Raw genomic sequence first — 16904 nt, 5'->3', positions numbered from 1 at the left:
GAAGAAGAAGAAGAAGAAGAAGAAGAAGAAGAAGAAGAAGAAGAAGAGGGAAGGAAGGAAGGGAGAAAATTCTAGAAGCCTACAGTCAGAAATTATTAGATTTTCAGCCACAGTGTTTAGAATACAGATAATTCTAGAAGCTTAGACTGGTGAACCAGTAAAATCTGGCAGGTTTAATATCCCAGAATCCTACGATTACAGTCTTATGGACCAAGAAGGCTTGTCTCAGAGGCCTTTGAACTGTTGATGCTTAACTTTTTCTAAATCAAATGTTTACAGACAGCTAGAGCCATAAAACTCTTGTCTTGCTGGCCTAGAGTATTGGGTTTCTAGACTCTTTGAGTGTGAGATTTAATGCAGACAATCTTAAAATCATGGAGTTTATTTTTGAGATAGGGTTTCACATAGCCCAGGCTGACCTTGAACCTGCCATGTAGCCTACAATGGCCTTAAACACCTATTCTTTTTCCCTCCTCCTGAGTGCTGGGATGATGGGCTTTCAGAACCACGACACTAAAATCTTGGGCTTTTTGACAAAAGGAAATGCAAAATGCTGGAATCATGGCTCTACACAGTTTCCTAAGTTGAAGTTCTGGAATCCCAGAATGCACCTGCAACAAGGTGTAGACTCTTAGAATTCTAGAATCCTGATTCTGGGTGTTCTAGAGTCCTGGACCCCATGAGGCGAAAGAATCCTTTGTACATTGTCCTCAGACAAGGTCACATAGGTTCCAGTGTTCTCTTCAGGAATTTCCCAACATGCATCACTCCAATATGGACACCATCTTGGGCTTGAGGGGTGTTTTGATTTAGCCCCCAAGCTAAGAGGAGAAAAAGCAAGGCTGTAAAAGTGGAGGAGGAGTCAGGGAGGCTAGATGAGGAGCTAGCTTCCCCATCCCCAGGTTGTCAGAGAGGGAGAGACACAGAAATAACACCACATACTCCCCAAGCCCGGAGACCTTAGGAAGTCTCCAAGTGTCCACAGCATGAACTCAGACTAGAACAAGTTTTCTGGGGCTGCAGTCAGAGTGCCTGAGGTTAGATCTGAGTAAGAAATGCCTGGGCAATAAAGTATATTACAGGTGGGAGTGGCTTAAGGCCTCTTGGAAAACTTGAAAGCTTTCCAGATCCTACCCCTTCCATACACACATTGACAGCACTTAAAGCCACTCCCACAGAGGCCACCAGACCTGCTGGGAGTGGGGGTGGGGATGTTTTTGTGTGATAGGTGAGGTCCCAGTGCATCCACAAGGTTCCAATGGACCCAGGTCACCACTGAGACCTCAGGTGGGATGTGGAAGAAGATGACTGACTTTGGAAAGTAGGCTACAAAGAGCAGAGCCTCAGAGAGCGTGTGTGGGTGTGCAGAGGCACACAGAACCTTGGGTGACCTGAGTTCCCCATCCCCAGCCTGATCTCTGAAGTCTATCCTCACAGGTACCTGTGGGTCCGCCTCGGGGAGCATCACCTGTGGCGGTGGGAGGGCCCCGAGAAGCTGTTTCTGGCCACAGACTTCTTCCCCCATCCCGGGTTCAATTCGGATCTCTCTGCCAATGACCACAATGATGATATTATGCTGATCCGGCTACCTAAGAAGGTCCAGTTGAATGCAGCTGTGCAGCCGCTCAACCTCAGCCAGAGCCTGCCGGCCGTGGGCTCCCAATGCCTTATCTCTGGCTGGGGCAGTGTGTCCAGCTCCAAATGTATGGACTTGCCCTTAACCCTTGCTCATCTCGTACCATTTCCCCTCTCTTCTTGTTCTCTTCCTCCTCCCTTCTTCCTCCATCATCCTTCTTTCTCCTCCCCCTCTTCCCTGCTTCCTCCTCTTTCTCCTTTTCTCCCCTTCCTCCTCCTCCTCTCCTCCCTAGGATGTGTTAGCTCCCAGCCTAGCTCCAGGTTCAGCGAGAGACCTTGGTCAAGGAATTATTGAGCAGAGTGCCAGAGCAGGAGACCCAGTGGCCTCCTCTGGCTTCTCTATACAGACACCCGCCAAGCACACATGTTGCGTTCCACATACATACACAGAATATTCAGGACAGGTGTGGTGGTGCCTGTCTTTTAATCCCCACACTTGGAAGGCAGAGGCAGACAGATCTCTAGGAACCTAAAGCTAGCCTGGTCAATATAGTAAGTTCTAGGTCAGCCAAGGCTCTGTAGTGAGATTCTCTCTTTCTCTCTGTGTGTAAGAATGGGCAAAATGATACTTACACTCTCAAAATAATACCCAGTTGGCAGGATCAGCAACACAGGCTACTCCTCAGAGTAGTAATAGAGGCTACACCCGAGGGCTATGTATCCACAGACACCATGTACCCACACTGTGTTATCCAGTTCCTGTTAACATTTCTGGACCCTTTTCTCTGCATGTCTGTCTTGCCATTTGCCTCTGACAGTGGTTTTTCCCACAGAGACGTCTATTCTCTTCCTGGTCTCTATGAGTTACACACACACACACACACACACACACACACACACACCCCTTCCTGTTTCTCTTCCTTTCCTTTGGCCTTCTGTACAGAAGGTCCTGGGGGTGCTGCCTAGGATTCTGGGGACATCCTCCATCCTCTGCCTTCTTCCCCCACAGTACAGTACCCGATGACGCTGCAGTGTGCCAACATCAGCATTCTGGACAACAAGCTCTGTCACTGGGCATACCCAGGCCACATCAACGAGAAGATGCTGTGTGCTGGCCTGTGGGAGGGTGGCCGGGGCTCCTGCCAGGTGAGGCATCCTGCGGTTTTCTAGACCTTAGGGCAGGAGACGGCTGGAGCCACAGACTCCAGGACCTAGGGATGCTACCTGGTGGGATGGAGGGTGAGGTCTCTGAGCTTTTATTCCTGGTTCTGAGGGAGGAGAGACTGCAGACCAGGCCTCCTGGGGGCTGAACGGCAGGACACAGGAGGGTTTCTCAGAAGGAGGAAGCGTCAATTCTCCTGAACAGACCCGGCTAACAGCTCTGCTCTTCACCACCACAGGGTGACTCCGGGGGGCCCCTGGTGTGCAACAGAACCCTGGCAGGGATAGTGTCTGGGGGATCCGAGCCTTGTTCCAGACCCCAGAGACCGGCTGTCTACACCAGCGTATCCCACTACGTGGACTGGGTTGAAAGAACCATGGAAGAAAACTGAGTCCACACTAAGGACAGACTGGAGAGGAAGATGCTGCAGAACGAGAAAATACTGCAGGGCTCCACAGCCCTGGCTTCCTTCGTCCTGAGACCTCCAGCCTCTGTGTCTCAGTCTTGGACGATGAAACTTCGCCCCCTCAGGCTCTGCCCCTCAGACTTCACTCCTGAGGCTCTGCCTCAAGACTCTACCCACTTAGGTCATCTACCCAATTGCGTTCTGCTCCCAGGCAAATTCATTATAATAAGACCACGCCCCCTCAGACCCAACTCAGACACTCCTTAGCTCCTGGCATGATTTTAATCACCATCCTCTGGTGTAGCCCAACCCTCAGGATCACCGCCAAGAAAATATCTTTCTCGAAACAGCTGCATCCCTCCAAATTTCATCCAATGGGATTTCTTCCCTGTACTCCATCCCGTTTGTCCCCACTCCTAGTTATCTCAGAGCAGCGTTTCCAGCGCCCATGTGGACTTCCGGCAGTTCTGGGTTCTGCCTCGGCTGTGTCGTGGCTTTGACTCTCTTGAGAGAGGACGATGGGGGCACTGACCTGTCCAGAAGCACTGGATGAATCAGAATAAACCATAGGAGCGGTGACTTCCTGTCGTCTGTGGTGTGGGATGAAGGGTGCGCACGGGAGGGAAGGAAAGGGTGAATGAAGGAATGGGCACCGGCCGAATTTATTGCAGCACCTTGGGACTTAAGCCAGGGCTGGTCCCGCCGCCCTGGGGCGAGGGGGAAAACAGGTCATAGCGCCACCCGAACCTGCCTACCCAGATGCCCCGGGCCGGCTGCTGATCCACCCTCAAAGTCCCCAACCAGAACACACGCCTTCCTCACTTTCCACAAAACCCAGTTCCAAGCCCATCCTTCACGGCGAACAGAGAACCGCTCCCCAAGACCCTGGGGAACATCCCAGCCCTCCTCCTTCAGATTCAGCCTCCACCCGCAGACTCAGGGCCCCCGATCTTAACCCTCCTCCCACAGATCCAGATTCAGATGAGGCATTCAAACCCCAACTCACTTCCCTCGGACTCAGGGACTCAGGCTTCCACTTTCTTCCCTCAGACTTGGGTCCAGGCTCTGGTTCTCCTCTCAGACCAAAATATCCCAATCCCTCCTCGCCCAGGCCCAGGGGCTCCGACTGCAGCTGCCTCCCTCCGAGGCGGATCGTGCCTTGCCCCTCGAGTCCTCGCCTGGCTTCCGGGACTCCAGCTCCTCCTCCTAAAGCCTCTTCAGCTCCCGCCCCTCCTCGAGCGTTTGCGGGTTCAGCCGCACGGCGGAGAGGTGCGGGCAGAAGGCGGAGCCGTGGGCGGGGCTTCCTAGTTATAAGGCTGCAAAATCGTGTATCCGACACACGAAGGGAAGTCTGGGGGCCTCTTCCACCGAGTGCGAGTGACCCCGCCCCCTGCATTCTGGAAGGTGAGGCGCTGAGGTCCCCAGACACTGACCTCAGACGTAGGGACCTCCCCCTCCCCTGAGCCCAGGATCCCCAGCCTCACATCCTTTTCCTCAGGATCTTCAAGTGGGTCTCCTAGCACCGTCCTCCCGAGGACACAACCTCAGATCTTTCTCGCCACGAGAAGGCCCGAGCTCCTTCCTTTAGAATGTTGGTGTCTCCGCCAGCAAGCTACTCCGCACACCAAAGTTCCGGAATCTGGAGCTCTGTCCCAGCTTCCTCAGACCCCAACTCCATCCAGCAAGACCCAGGGCGGCTGCGGAAACACCTCCTTCCCCTAGTTCCCAAACCTACGAGATCTCAGGCTCCTCCCTCGGACGTCCTCTCAGTTCCACCCTCTTCCTCAGAGGCCATCATGGGACGCCCCCCACCCAGTGCAACCCAGATGTGGATCCTTCTGTTTCTGCTAATGGGAGCGTGGGCAGGTGAGGGGGATAGGCGGCTGCACCCAGGGCCTTCAGTGGGGTGGGGGTGACTGGAGGTGAGCTCCTGCTGATCTGTGGGTGCATGTTGTGGTCTTGTGGACCGGGGAGCTTTCTTGGGAGTGGGTAGAGATAGCAACACATGGTGGGGGCGTGGGTTGAGTTTCCTGTGGGTGCATGGCTGCCCGTCAGACGAGGGATGGAATTAGAGTATGGGGATGTGTAAGAACCCACCTAGATGTGTGCGGGAGCACGGTGGGGTCTGTGCCTAGTGCTGATTATTAACAGGTTTCAGTGAGCTCACATGCGTGGCCATGTGGCCACGTTCCAATGGATGCCAGGACTTCACCTGCTGAAGTCCTAAGAGATGGCGCGCAGACGAACTGGCCTGCGTGTCCGTTTGAACCCACAGTGGCTTTCCCGGCCGGGGCTCTGGCACCGAGGATCGTGACCCACCCTTCTCCCTCCTGATGCAGGACTCACCAGCGCTCAGGGCTCCAAGGTCCTGGGGGGTCAGGAGTGCAAACCGCACTCCCAGCCTTGGCAGGCAGCCTTGTTCCAGGGCGAGAGACTGATCTGCGGGGGTGTCCTGGTGGGAGACAGATGGGTCCTCACTGCGGCCCACTGCAAAAAACCGTGAGTGGAGGGCTGCACAGATGGGTGGAACTGGAGGGAAGAAGGTGAGGGCTCTGTTTGAGGACGAGGAAGCCCTGGGTCTGACGGGGGAGGGCTGGGCGGGGGTGACTGGGTCTGAGGCAGGCCCCAACTCCTGGGCTTGGTGGAAGATGATCGGTTCCGAGGGAGAAGGGTTGGAGAGAACCCCCATGTAGCTCCAACTCCTGCCTGGGTTCCAGCCTCAACACAGCCCCCACTCTTCCTCGTGCAGAAAGTACTCGGTGCGCCTGGGCGATCATAGCCTGCACAGTAGAGACGAGCCGGAACAGGAGATGCAGGTGGCTCGGTCTATCCAGCACCCTTGCTTCAACAGTAGCAACCCAGAGGATCACAGTCACGACGTAATGCTCATTCGAATGCAGAACTCAGCCGACCTCGGGGACAAAGTGAAGCCCATTAGACTTCCCAATCAGTGTTCCAAAGCTGGCCAGAAGTGTACCATATCAGGCTGGGGCACTGTCACCAGCCCTCGAGGTAAAGGGCTGGGCCCCCACTAACAGGGTGAAGAGAAGGCAGTCAGTCCAGTGGACCCAAGCCACTGCAGATCCCACCCCCGACATACACTGACTTACACCCTAAGAGAAGATAATGAAAGAGGAAAGTGACCACGACATTGAGTTTTAGGAGGGGGAAATGCTTGGGGAAGGGTTCTGTAAGTAAATGGCTTGCTTAGCAAGTGTGAGGGCCTTGCGTTCAGATTCCTAGCATACGCGTTAAAGCCAAGAGGGGCAGCATGCATCAGTAACCCCATTGCCGGGAGGTGGAGATGAGCAGAGGTGCTCGCCCCAGCACCCATGCAAAGGTCAGAGGACTGTCTGCTTCCTTCCACCCTTTGGGTCCCGGGGGGGGGGGAGGTCACAGTGTGCCTCTTGGCAGCAAGACCTTCACCTGAGGAGCCCTGGTATGCACTTGTGACCACAGCTCTGTGGGTTCCTGGGTCTTTCCAGCCAGATGGCTAGCTGAATGGACAGGACACACACACACACACACACACACACACACACACACACACAGACACTCCATTCAAGGTTAGAAACCTTGAATGCTAGATAATAAATGGAAAGAGATTAAACAGGTTGTTAATGTTAAGCAGAATTCAAAGAGTGGGGGAAAACCTTTCCTTTATTTTATATGCACTTCTATTGTATAGAGCTTTATGTGAACCTCCTAACAGACTTGGGCACAAGCTCCAACCTGAGCTGTCCTTCTTCTCATGCCCTTGGGCTCCAGAATCTTCTTCATCACAGCCTCGACGATCCAAGGGGGCCCAAACCTCCCTCTTACTCATGAGCCAAACATCAGTCTGTTCGGGATTTTGGTCTATTTGGAATGTTTCGCAGCTTATAACTTCACGGTGGTAACAAGTGGGACTCGGCTCAGGGAAACAATGGGGCCCTCCAGGGATTGGCCACGCCAGCAATCAGGTCCCTACACGTCTGACTTCTACTGAGACAGTGTGGCTTGGAAACGCACACTGAGGAAATGGGTGGATCTTTCCCTCAGCTCTGGGGAGCCACATCCCATCCCCCAGCCTTGCTTTCCTCAGTCATGTCCAAGAAGTCAGCATCCAATGGGCAATAACTTCATGAGGGTTCTGTTTTCTTTAGTTTTTTTTTTTTATGTTTTGTTTATTGTTTGTGTGTGTACAGCGCACAGGTGGAGGCTGGGGGAAATCTGTGGAAATTAGTTCTCTCTTTCCATCTTGATATCCCAAGGCTCAAAGTCAGGCTTTCTTTCTGGGACTCACCTGTTTCCGTCTTTTAGACTTGTTTTTCCTTTCTGTGTTTGAGTACACGGATGTCTGTGTGGCCCGTGCGCGTCGTGCTTGCATGGGTCAGAAGAAATCCTGGAACTGGAGTTATAGATGGTTTTAAATCACCATGGGATTTCTGGGAACAGAACCTGGGCGCTTTTAGCCACTAAGCACCTCTCTAGACCCCAATCTGACTCTCTAGTGTGTAGCCTTGGCTGTCCTGGAACTATGCAGACAAGGCTGGCTTTGAACCCCCAGAGATTCACCTGCCGCTGCTTCCCAAGTGCGGGGCTTAGAGGTGTTTGCCTCCACTCCTGACCCCATCTGTCATCTTGATGATGTGTTCTTGGTGCTTGGAAGTTACCTGGAATCCTAGAAATGCTTTGTAAATTTTCCTGCATGGATGAATGAGTGATAAAATGAATGAATGCACCCTGACCTCTTCAAAGAGCTTTTGTGAGGGTCCATGAGATTGTGAGCAGACAGATTCTGGATCTTTCCGTCTTCTCCTTAAAGGGGATTGATAGCAAAGCTAACTCTAATTTCAGTCATTAATCCTTTGTCAGTATTAGAGATTGAGTGGAGGGCCTTGCATTGTCAGGCAGATGCTCTACCACTGAACCACACCCCTGGGCCCTCTCTGGGGATTCTATGCAGGGATTCTACGTCTGAGCCACGCCCACAGTCAGTCATTAATGTGTATTAAACACGCAGGATGCCCACCACACTGTGTTCAACACGAGCACAACCATAAACTCATAAGCAAATGTGAAGTCTTTCCTATGATGCTCACGGGAGTCGGGGAAAATAGACAATCAACAGATGCATGTAACAAAGCATCAGGTAGAGGCAAGCAGAAAGCAGTGAAGAATAAAAGGCTACAAAATCCTGTGAGCTAGCACAGACTATCATCCCAGGTACTCAGAAGGCTGAGACAGGAGGATCTCAAGGTCAAGGTCAGTCTAAGCAGTTTAATGAGAGTCATGCCTCAAAACACAAAGTATAATGTAACACCTCAACATTTGGATGGTGGAGGTAGGAGGATCAGGAGTTCAAGCTCACTCAGCGGCACAGAGTTGGAAACCAACCTTGGCTACATGAGACCACCTCAAAAGACAAAAATAATGAAAAAGAGGGTTGGGAATGCAGCTCAGTTACACAGTGCCTGTCTAGTATGTATGAAGGCTTGAATTCAATCTCAATCTCTGTCTCCCTCTCTCTCTCTGCCTCCTCCCACAGGTGTGGACAGGTAGATGTACTTTAATAGAGTGGTCAGGAAGGGCTTTTAGGAGGAGATTATATTTGGGAAAAGGAGAACATAGATGAAATTATGAACCTGGTGGCCTAGTGACAAGAAAGCTGGGAGGAGGGCAGGGGCATGTTGCAGAGAAGTATTCCAAAATCTCCCCCCACCCCATCATCTGTCCCTAGATTTAAAGTTAGCTAAAGACAACAAAAGAAAGATAAGACTTGAAGGCTCTTGCCTAGACAGAGAAAGATGCGCTGGTGTGTGAAGTCATGGGCCCCGTGAAATGTCGAGTCAACAGACAGAAGGAAGGTTCGGTACCGATGGGATGGAGAGAAGATGTTCCTGTCTCTTCCTGATTCTCTCTCCTCAGAGAACTTTCCAGACACCCTCAACTGTGCGCAAGTGAAAATCTTTTCCCAGAACCAGTGTGAGAGGGCCTACCCGGGGAAAATCAATGATGTCATGATCTGTGCCGGCAGCAGCAATGGGGCTGACACTTGCCAGGTGAGTGACCTCTGAAATCGCCTCTCGTGGTGTGCGGTGGATGAGGATGACCCCAAAGATTTAGTAGGTAGAGAAGTTGTGCCATCCTGGCAGAGTTCAGAGAAAGCTAGCTACTCCCAGAAGATCACACAGCAGGGCTGGGGAGCTCAGGAGCCTTGCTGGTCACTTTCTTGTCAGTCTTTGTCTACAAAATAAGCTGTGGGAAGGTGACCGAGGGTTTGGAGGACAATCTGAAGCTAAGGATTAGGCAATGCTTTACTCCCCACGGTGACTCTTTGAACTGGTGTGGTTTCTGCTACTGGGTTCCCAATGAAGGCTTCCTTCTGTCATTGCATCCTTGGGGACCAACATTGCCTTCTCAGTGACTGCCCATCCTGCCCTCATGGGACTTTTTTCACAGTTGTAATATTCTCTTTCCTGTCAACTTCAATGCATCTGTGTCCTTAGGACCTCCCCTGGCTTTGACCCCTGGCTCCACTCCAATCACTAATGATTTAGACCCCAAAGGCAGATCTTCTTCATTGGCCAAGGATGTTGTCATTCCCATCACTGACAGGCAAGCCTTCCTTAGAGACCACAATATGTTCTGCATGGATTCCGGCTATTGCCTCGTAGGGGCTGGCTCTGTGCTTGAGTGAGCTATCTTTCAGCCTGTCTCTACAAGGATCCTGTTATTTCTTCTGTGCTCCCCAACTGGAGTCTTCAGCTGAGTCCCATCTTTGAAAGCCTGGTGTCTTCTCTATGAATTACACGTTGGACATTTCACTCTTTCCCTCATTGGTTGGAAATTTACCTGTTACCCTTTGACCTTTGTCTTCATTGGAAACTCTTTCTTCCTCTGAGTCTTATTCCCATTTACTATAAGAAACCAACCACTCCACCGTGTGGAAGACTTGGTTAAAGGACCAGGGCATGTGGCAGAATTGGTAGAGTGCTTGCCTACCACACAAAAATCCCTGGGCTCCACTGACAGCACTTCAGAAACTGGGTGTGGTGGTGCATGCCTGACATCCTTGTACTTGGGAGGCAGAGGCAGGAGAATCAGAAATTTGAGGTTGACCTCTGCTACATAGTGGGTTTGAGACACCTGGCCTACAGGAGACAAGGTCTCAACAATTAAATGCCGAGGGGTTCAATGCAAAGGTACTCGATACTCAAGCCCTTCAACCTGAGTTTGATCCCCAGGACCCTCACAAAGAAAAGAACTGACTCTTGCATGCTTTCCTCTGATCTTCACCTACCATACAAGATAGTAAAATGTAATCCAAAGCTTTAAATGCCGAGTGCAGAAGGGAGAGAGATGTGGGCATTTTAAAGCAAACACCACTCTGCTCCTATTTAGGGTGACTCAGGAGGTCCTCTGGTGTGCAACGGAATGCTCCAAGGCATCACATCCTGGGGCTCAGACCCCTGTGGGAAACCGGAGAAACCGGGTGTCTACACCAACATCTGCCGCTACACTGACTGGATCAAGAAGACCATGGACAACAGGAACTGATCCTGCTGGCGGGGGTGTCAATAAATACCACCTTTGGCTGACTCTTTGTGTTTTGGACTGTGTTGAGGGAGAAGGGATAGAGGAGGAGAAAGAATTACACCCTGCTAACAGACTTGGTGGGAGGCATGAAGGGACCCATGGCTTCTGTGTCCATCACATTGACTATACAAGGACTTGAAAGACCTTGTCTCTCAGGCACGTGTCTGTCATCCTAGCATTCAGGGGGTAGAGGTTGGAGGATCGAGGGTTTAGGGCCAGCCTTAAGTGACATCGTGAGTTCAGGGCCAGCCTGGGCTATGTGAGACCTTGCTTTAAAAAGGAGGAGGGAAAAGAGGAGAAAATCAACCTTGGTTAGTGGGGGGTTTGTTTCAAAGGATCAAAATTTAATAATTTCCAAACATCCAGGATTCTGGTCTATGAAAAAAAAGTGCTTTTTGTTTTCCTTCCCCTCCTTGTTTTATTTGCTTGTTGTTCTTTTTGGGTTTTGGTTTTTGGTTTTTCCAGACAGGGTTTCTCTGTGTAGCCCTGGCTGTCCTGGACTCACTTTGTAGACCAGGCTGGCCTTGAACACACAGAGATCTATCTGCCTCTGGCTCCTATGCGCCACCATGCTCAGCCCCCACTTCTTTCCACAGAGGACCTCCTGTGAGACAGGGTTTCATTATGTAGGGCAGCCTGGCCTCAAAACCATGATTCTGATGCCCCAGCCTCCTGAGCATTGGAATGAGAGGAGAACACCATCACACTTAGAGTCTCCACTACGTTTTTTCTGCTCTAAAACTTGGTGTTGGGGTTGATCTTTGCCCATGCCAGGAGAGTGCTTTACCCCAAAATCATGTCCCTGGGCCCTTACTAGGGGATTCTACGTAAAATCTTTACCACTGAGCCATGCACCCAGTCCCTCACTGGTGGGTTTTAGGTAACTCTACTGCTGAAATGCATCCACAGCCCTTTTAATTAAAAAACAAAACAAAACAAACCTTACTCTCACTGTGTGTGGTGTGTGTGCGTAAGGCATTCATGTGAAGGTCAGAGGACCACGTCATGAAGCTGTTTTTCTCCTTCTCCCTTTACACAGGTTCCAGGAATCCAACAGGAGGCTTGTGCGGCAAACACCTCGATCTGCTGAGCCATTTCGTACTTTTTCTTCTTCTAACAGTCCTCACTAGGTTTTCCAGGCTCATTGGGACCTTGAACACACTCTGTAGCCACCACAGGCTTTGCGCTTACAATCCTGCTGCTTCAGCCTCCCCACACCTGAGGTGGCCGGTCTTCGCCACCAGGACTGGCTATGTTTTGCATTCATTCGTTTGCAGAGAGGGTCTCACCTAGCCTAGGTCAGTTTCAAGCTTGAGCTTGATATGTAGCGAAGCATGCCTGGCCTGGAATGCCTGATCTTTCTGTTTCCATCTCCCAAGCGATAGGATGGCAGGTGTGTGCCAACATGTCCGGCTACAAACGTCAGGTTTAATATGACATTTTAATACGATTTTAAAATAATTTTTATGTGTATGGGTGTTTCGCCTGTGTGTGTATGTATGTATTTCATATATACAGTGGCCATGGCGGTCAGAAAAGGGCATTAGATTCCTGGAGCTGGAGTTGCAGATGGTTGTAAGCTGCCGTGCCGGTGCTGGGATCCAGACTTGGGTCCTCTGAGGGAGCAGCGCACTGCTCTTACCCACTGAGACATCTCTCCAGCCTCTTAATATAATATTTTAATATGAAACCTTAGATTCATTCTTTGAGTATTCATGGATACACAATAGTAGCATGAATGTTATGGAGTAACTGATGGGTTTATAGTTGAATTTAAGGCCTACCCCATGGGAGGAAGTGTGTGCCTAGAACTGTGAATCTGGCCAAGAACTCACAAATTACTAAAAAATAATATTCAGCATTAAAAAAATTATTTATTTATTTATTTATTTATTTATTTATTTCTCTCTTTGTGTGACACATGCATGAAGCTATTTGAGAAGGCTAGAAGAGGGCACCAGATTCCCTGGAGCTGGAGTCACACGGATGGTTGTGAGCACCATGTAGTTTCTGAGAACAGACCCTACCTACACCCTCCGCAAAAGCATCACATTCTCTCTCTTTCTCCTCTCTCTCTGTGCATGTGTGTGTGCCACTCTCCCTCCTCCCCACCCTGGGTGCCTCTCTAGGTGTGTTTTTTTCTCTTTCTGCCTCTCTTTCTCTTCAAATGTCTGAGTATTTGTCTGCATATATGTCTGTGCCTAAGGAAAGAGAGCATCAGACCCTCTGGAATTAAAAGTGGTTGTGGTGAGCTGCCATGGGGTGCTGGGAGTTGAACTCAGGTCCTCTTGAAGAGCGTTAAGTGCTGTGAATCGCCGAGCTATCTTTCCAGCCCCAATAATTCATAAATTTTGTTTTTTTAATAAAAGAGAACTCACCTTTTCTGCTTCAGCCACATCATAGATTACTACATGGCTGATAGTTTCACTGAACTTTAAGAGGCCATCCCTAGCCAGCCAGCAGCTGTTTGGTGTCATGTGGTATGAAACATGGCTGCCTGGGCTGTTTGAGGACCATTCTCCTCCTCAGCGTGTGTGGGTGTGCCAAACACTTTGCACAATTAGATTCCAGCTCTGGTCCAGCTTGAAGGGGACCCGCCCCAGGACCCATCACTGTTTTTGGCTTCAGTCCCTCCTAGTGTGGAGGTGGGAGTAGAGGGCTCTGAGGATGTTCTCATTAGCTGTAGGAGAGGAGGGAGGCGGCTGTTGCTCTAAAATGAAGGCGAATGAGAATGAGGAGATCAGGAACAATAAGCCGTCAGAAGCTGTGGGTGAGTCCAGAGTTGCGGAGTCAGTGTGTGCAGGGTTCCTCTGGGCAGGGCAGGGCTGAAAGGGTGGCTGGCTCCCTGATCTTGATGTGATCATGAGCTGCCATAGGGGTCACCAGCAAAGGCTCAGGACGGAGATCAGAGGACAAGGAAAGACATAAGGCTGCATGTCTCGATGAGACCTCAGTGAAAAGGGTTGGGACTAACTCCAAACCCAAATACATTTTTTGTTTGTTGGTTTTTCGAGACAGGGTTTCTCTGTGTAGCCCTGGCTGTTCTAGAACTCTCTCTGTAGACCAGGCTGGCCTGCAACTCAGAGATCCACCTGCCTCTGCCTCCTGTGTGCTGGAATTAACGGTGTGTGCAAAGATACATATCTTAATAGGACCAACAGCTCTCTCTCTCTCTCTCTCTCTCTCTCTCTCTCTCTGTGTGTAGGTCACAGGTCAACCTCAGTTATTCTTCCTCAGGCACAGCTCACCTTCGATCTATTACTGACCCAGGGCTAAGTAGGCTAGGCTGGCCAACAAGAAACCCCCCACAGATCCATCTGTCTCTACCTCCCCAGCACTGGGTTCCGATTTTCATGTTCCCAAGGCAATCATTTTTCTAAGCCAGCTCCTCAGTTCCAAAATTCCTCCTTATGTATGTAGCTACTTATTTTCTTATCTGTGAAATGAGGGTGACAATTTGATGGGCTGGAGAGACAAGTCAGTGGTCAGGAGCATTTGCTACTCTTCCAGGGGATCAGAGTTCAGTTCCCGGCAACCAGGCCAAGCGGCGCACAAGTACCTGTAACCCCAGCTACAGGGGCTCTGACTCCTTCTGCCCTCCACAGGTACTGTCCTCAGGTACACATACACTCATGTAGACAGACACACATAGAAATAAAATTTAAAACAAACAAACAACAACAGCAAATAGCTACCATGTCTGAGAAGCACCTTCCTTCACTGCCTGTTGGGCACAATATCTCCTCTGTTGTCATGTTTCTCACGCACAACTTTAGGTAACCCTTCCTCTGTGCTTTGCTCTCTCCCACTTTAGAGGACGGCACAGTGAGACTCACAAGAATGAAGTCACTGTCCTGAAGTCACAGGCTGAGCAACTCTGTGTTGGACTGACCTGTGAGGCCACGTTCTTTTCTGTCACACCCTGAGGCAGAATGCCTCAGCAGAACTGAGTGTGAAGGAGGTAGCTCTGTGGGTGCCAGCTGTTTTGCAAAATGCTATTTATTTAAGGACTTCCAGCTGATGTGGGCTTGCCGCTAAAGAAAACAACAGTGAACACCACACACGTTTCACCTGCCCTAGGGACCGGTGCTTGCTCACGAAACCAGCCTTACTAACGAAAACTGTAACCGAGTGCTGGACATGCACATCTGGACAGTAACATCTAGGGATTTCAACGTAAAAAAAAGGTTATTTCAAAAACCAGTTTATTTATTTGTTTGTTTGTTTGTTTATTTATTTATTTATTTATTTATTTATTTATTTATTTTTTTCTTACTACCCCGATTTGCAGCAGGGTCTCAGGTAGACCAAATAGACTCAAACTACCAAGGTTGACCTTGAACTCTCCATCTTCCTGCTTCCTACCTCCCCCGTTGCTAGGACTGCAGGCATAAATCACCACGCCTGGTTTATGCAGTGCTTCCAGGACTCCACCGTTGCTTGATTTGGGAGCCCAAGTCAGGAAGACTTGCAGAGGCCAGAGTCGCATGGCAGGGCCTGCATTCTGGGGTCTGACTTGGGGCTTGATGGGAGAAAGTGTCTTGAGCCTGAGTAACTTTGAATATAGTTATCATGGAGTTCTTGTCAGGACAAGGCTGCTTGGCAGAAATTACCTTAGAGCTGGTTTGAAAAGAAGGATCAGAATTGTGTCTGGAAGTCATGGTCAGTGGAGCAGGTGTTCATTCCTGCCACTGGGAAATCAGAGGCTGTGGCCTGGAGGATCAGACATTCAGCTATAGAGCAAGTTCAAATTCAGCCTAGGGGAGCAGAGTGAGACACTGTATCAAAATAAAAAGTAAAAAGATATCTCAAAATGTAGCCCAACAGTAGAGCCCCTGCCTAGAATACCCCAGTAAGGGGCTGGGTGTGGCTCAGTGGTAGGGCTCCTGCTTAGACTCCCTGAGATGAGTGGCTGGGAACATGGCTGTCAGTGGCCTGCTCCAGTTGCAATGGCTGCTACCCATCATTGTGGATGCCAACCCTCTGCACCAATAAGCTCAAATAAATTCTTCTATAAACTACTTTGTTTGTGGTGCTTTATCACAAGAACGAAAAAGTAACTAATACAACCATATAGGTGGCTACTTCACATCTGTTTCTCTGCACGCTCGTGGGCATATGTTCCCATGCACACGCTGAGAAGGTAGAACAGCGTGTAAAGGTGCCTTCCTTTACCACTTTCCACCCCAGCATCTTGAGGCAGGCTTTCTCAATGCACAAGAAGCTAGCCAATCAGCTAGGCTAGCTGACCAGCAATCTCTTATGATCTGCCTGTCTCCACCCACCCCAATAATGGGGTTGCAGGCATGCTCAACATGTTTGCCTTTTTATGTGGGTGCTGAGGATTTGAACTCAGGTCCTCACTGAGCCATCTCCCCAGCCCTATCATGAGTTATTTGATTGTTGTTTTTATGCAAGTCTGTCAACACCTTGAAATAAAAGCGTCTCTATCCAAGCGTGTGCATCTCTGTGTCTTTGATATGTCAGCCAGCCTGGTATACAGTTGATGCTCAATATAGATCTAGCAAGTGTTTGAGGGTTTGGGTTTCTGGGGGAAAAAGGGAGGAGGAAGATAAGGAGAGGAGTCCAGACCTGGACTGGGCTTCATATAGAGGGCCATAGTTGGGTTGCCCTTATAATCAACACCAAGACTGAAAGCTCTAAAGCAGAAGGATGCTCAGGAAGTCAGGAGAGGAAGACACGCCATTGCTGGTGTGTTCACTGGCTCAGGAACAATACTGGAAACCCGGAAAGTCGCCTAAGTTCATCCACAGTGGGTGGGCCTGGACCATTGCCATGTCCCTTTATGGTTCTAACAAGGCTGCTACAGGCTCATAGTTGGCACCCAGAAGGGGAACGCAATGAGGCAGGATGAGAAATGAGCCACCCTTTTTATTTTTGTGAGACAGTATCTCTTGTGGTCCTTTGAGCCCGCTTAAGTAGCCACCTTGTGAGTGCTGGAGAGACAGGCACGTGGAACCGCATCTCCCTTCCAGTGTCTCCTTTAGAACATAAGACCCCCCAGGGAGGGTCTAGGCTGTGGCTCAGCAGCAGAGCCCTTGCCTACTTTGTGCAAGGTTTAATCGCCAATACTTTCCCCACCAAAGGAAGGAGGAACGGAAGCTTTTCAAAAGAGTTTTAGGTGGGAGGTGGATGGAGATTTTATTAGATAACGTTTGA

The 16904-nt window shown here is 50.1% G+C and overlaps 2 protein-coding genes across 2 annotated transcripts in view; both read left to right on the top strand.

The window, feature by feature from the left end:
- The window catches only part of Klk9 (kallikrein related peptidase 9), a 4071-nt gene extending 943 nt beyond the window's left edge, over positions 1-3128 (top strand). Inside the window, exons 3-5 of the mRNA XM_055613684.1 lie at positions 1438-1703; positions 2585-2721; positions 2976-3128. Coding sequence (XP_055469659.1) covers positions 1438-1703; positions 2585-2721; positions 2976-3128 — 556 coding nt within the window. The remainder of the gene's footprint in view (positions 1-1437; positions 1704-2584; positions 2722-2975) is intronic.
- Positions 3129-4939: 1811 nt separating this feature from the next.
- Klk8 (kallikrein related peptidase 8) lies at positions 4940-10706 on the top strand. The gene is made up of 5 exons (XM_055613573.1): positions 4940-5009; positions 5483-5642; positions 5893-6155; positions 9054-9187; positions 10530-10706. The coding sequence occupies exons 1-5, from the start codon at positions 4940-4942 to the stop codon at positions 10683-10685; spliced, it is 783 nt and encodes a 260-aa protein (XP_055469548.1). The 3' UTR covers positions 10686-10706.
- Positions 10707-16904: the final 6198 nt, after the last annotated feature.

This window comes from Psammomys obesus, unplaced genomic scaffold (genome assembly GCF_907164565.1).
Source record: "Psammomys obesus unplaced genomic scaffold, mPsaObe1.curated_primary_1811, whole genome shotgun sequence".
NCBI lineage: Eukaryota > Metazoa > Chordata > Mammalia > Rodentia > Muridae > Psammomys > Psammomys obesus.
The sequence above is the reverse complement of the archived record's forward strand: the minus strand, read 5'-3'. Positions and strand labels throughout refer to the sequence as shown.

Excerpts from the sequence above, each read along its gene's own strand:
- Klk8 (XM_055613573.1), top strand. The coding sequence starts at position 4,940 with ATGGGACGCCCCCCACCCAGTGCAACCCAGATGTGGATCCTTCTGTTT. Across the intron at positions 5,010-5,482 it reads GCTAATGGGAGCGTGGGCAG|GACTCACCAGCGCTCAGGGC; the intron begins GTGAGGGGGATA and ends CTCCTGATGCAG. Across the intron at positions 5,643-5,892 it reads GCGGCCCACTGCAAAAAACC|AAAGTACTCGGTGCGCCTGG; the intron begins GTGAGTGGAGGG and ends TTCCTCGTGCAG.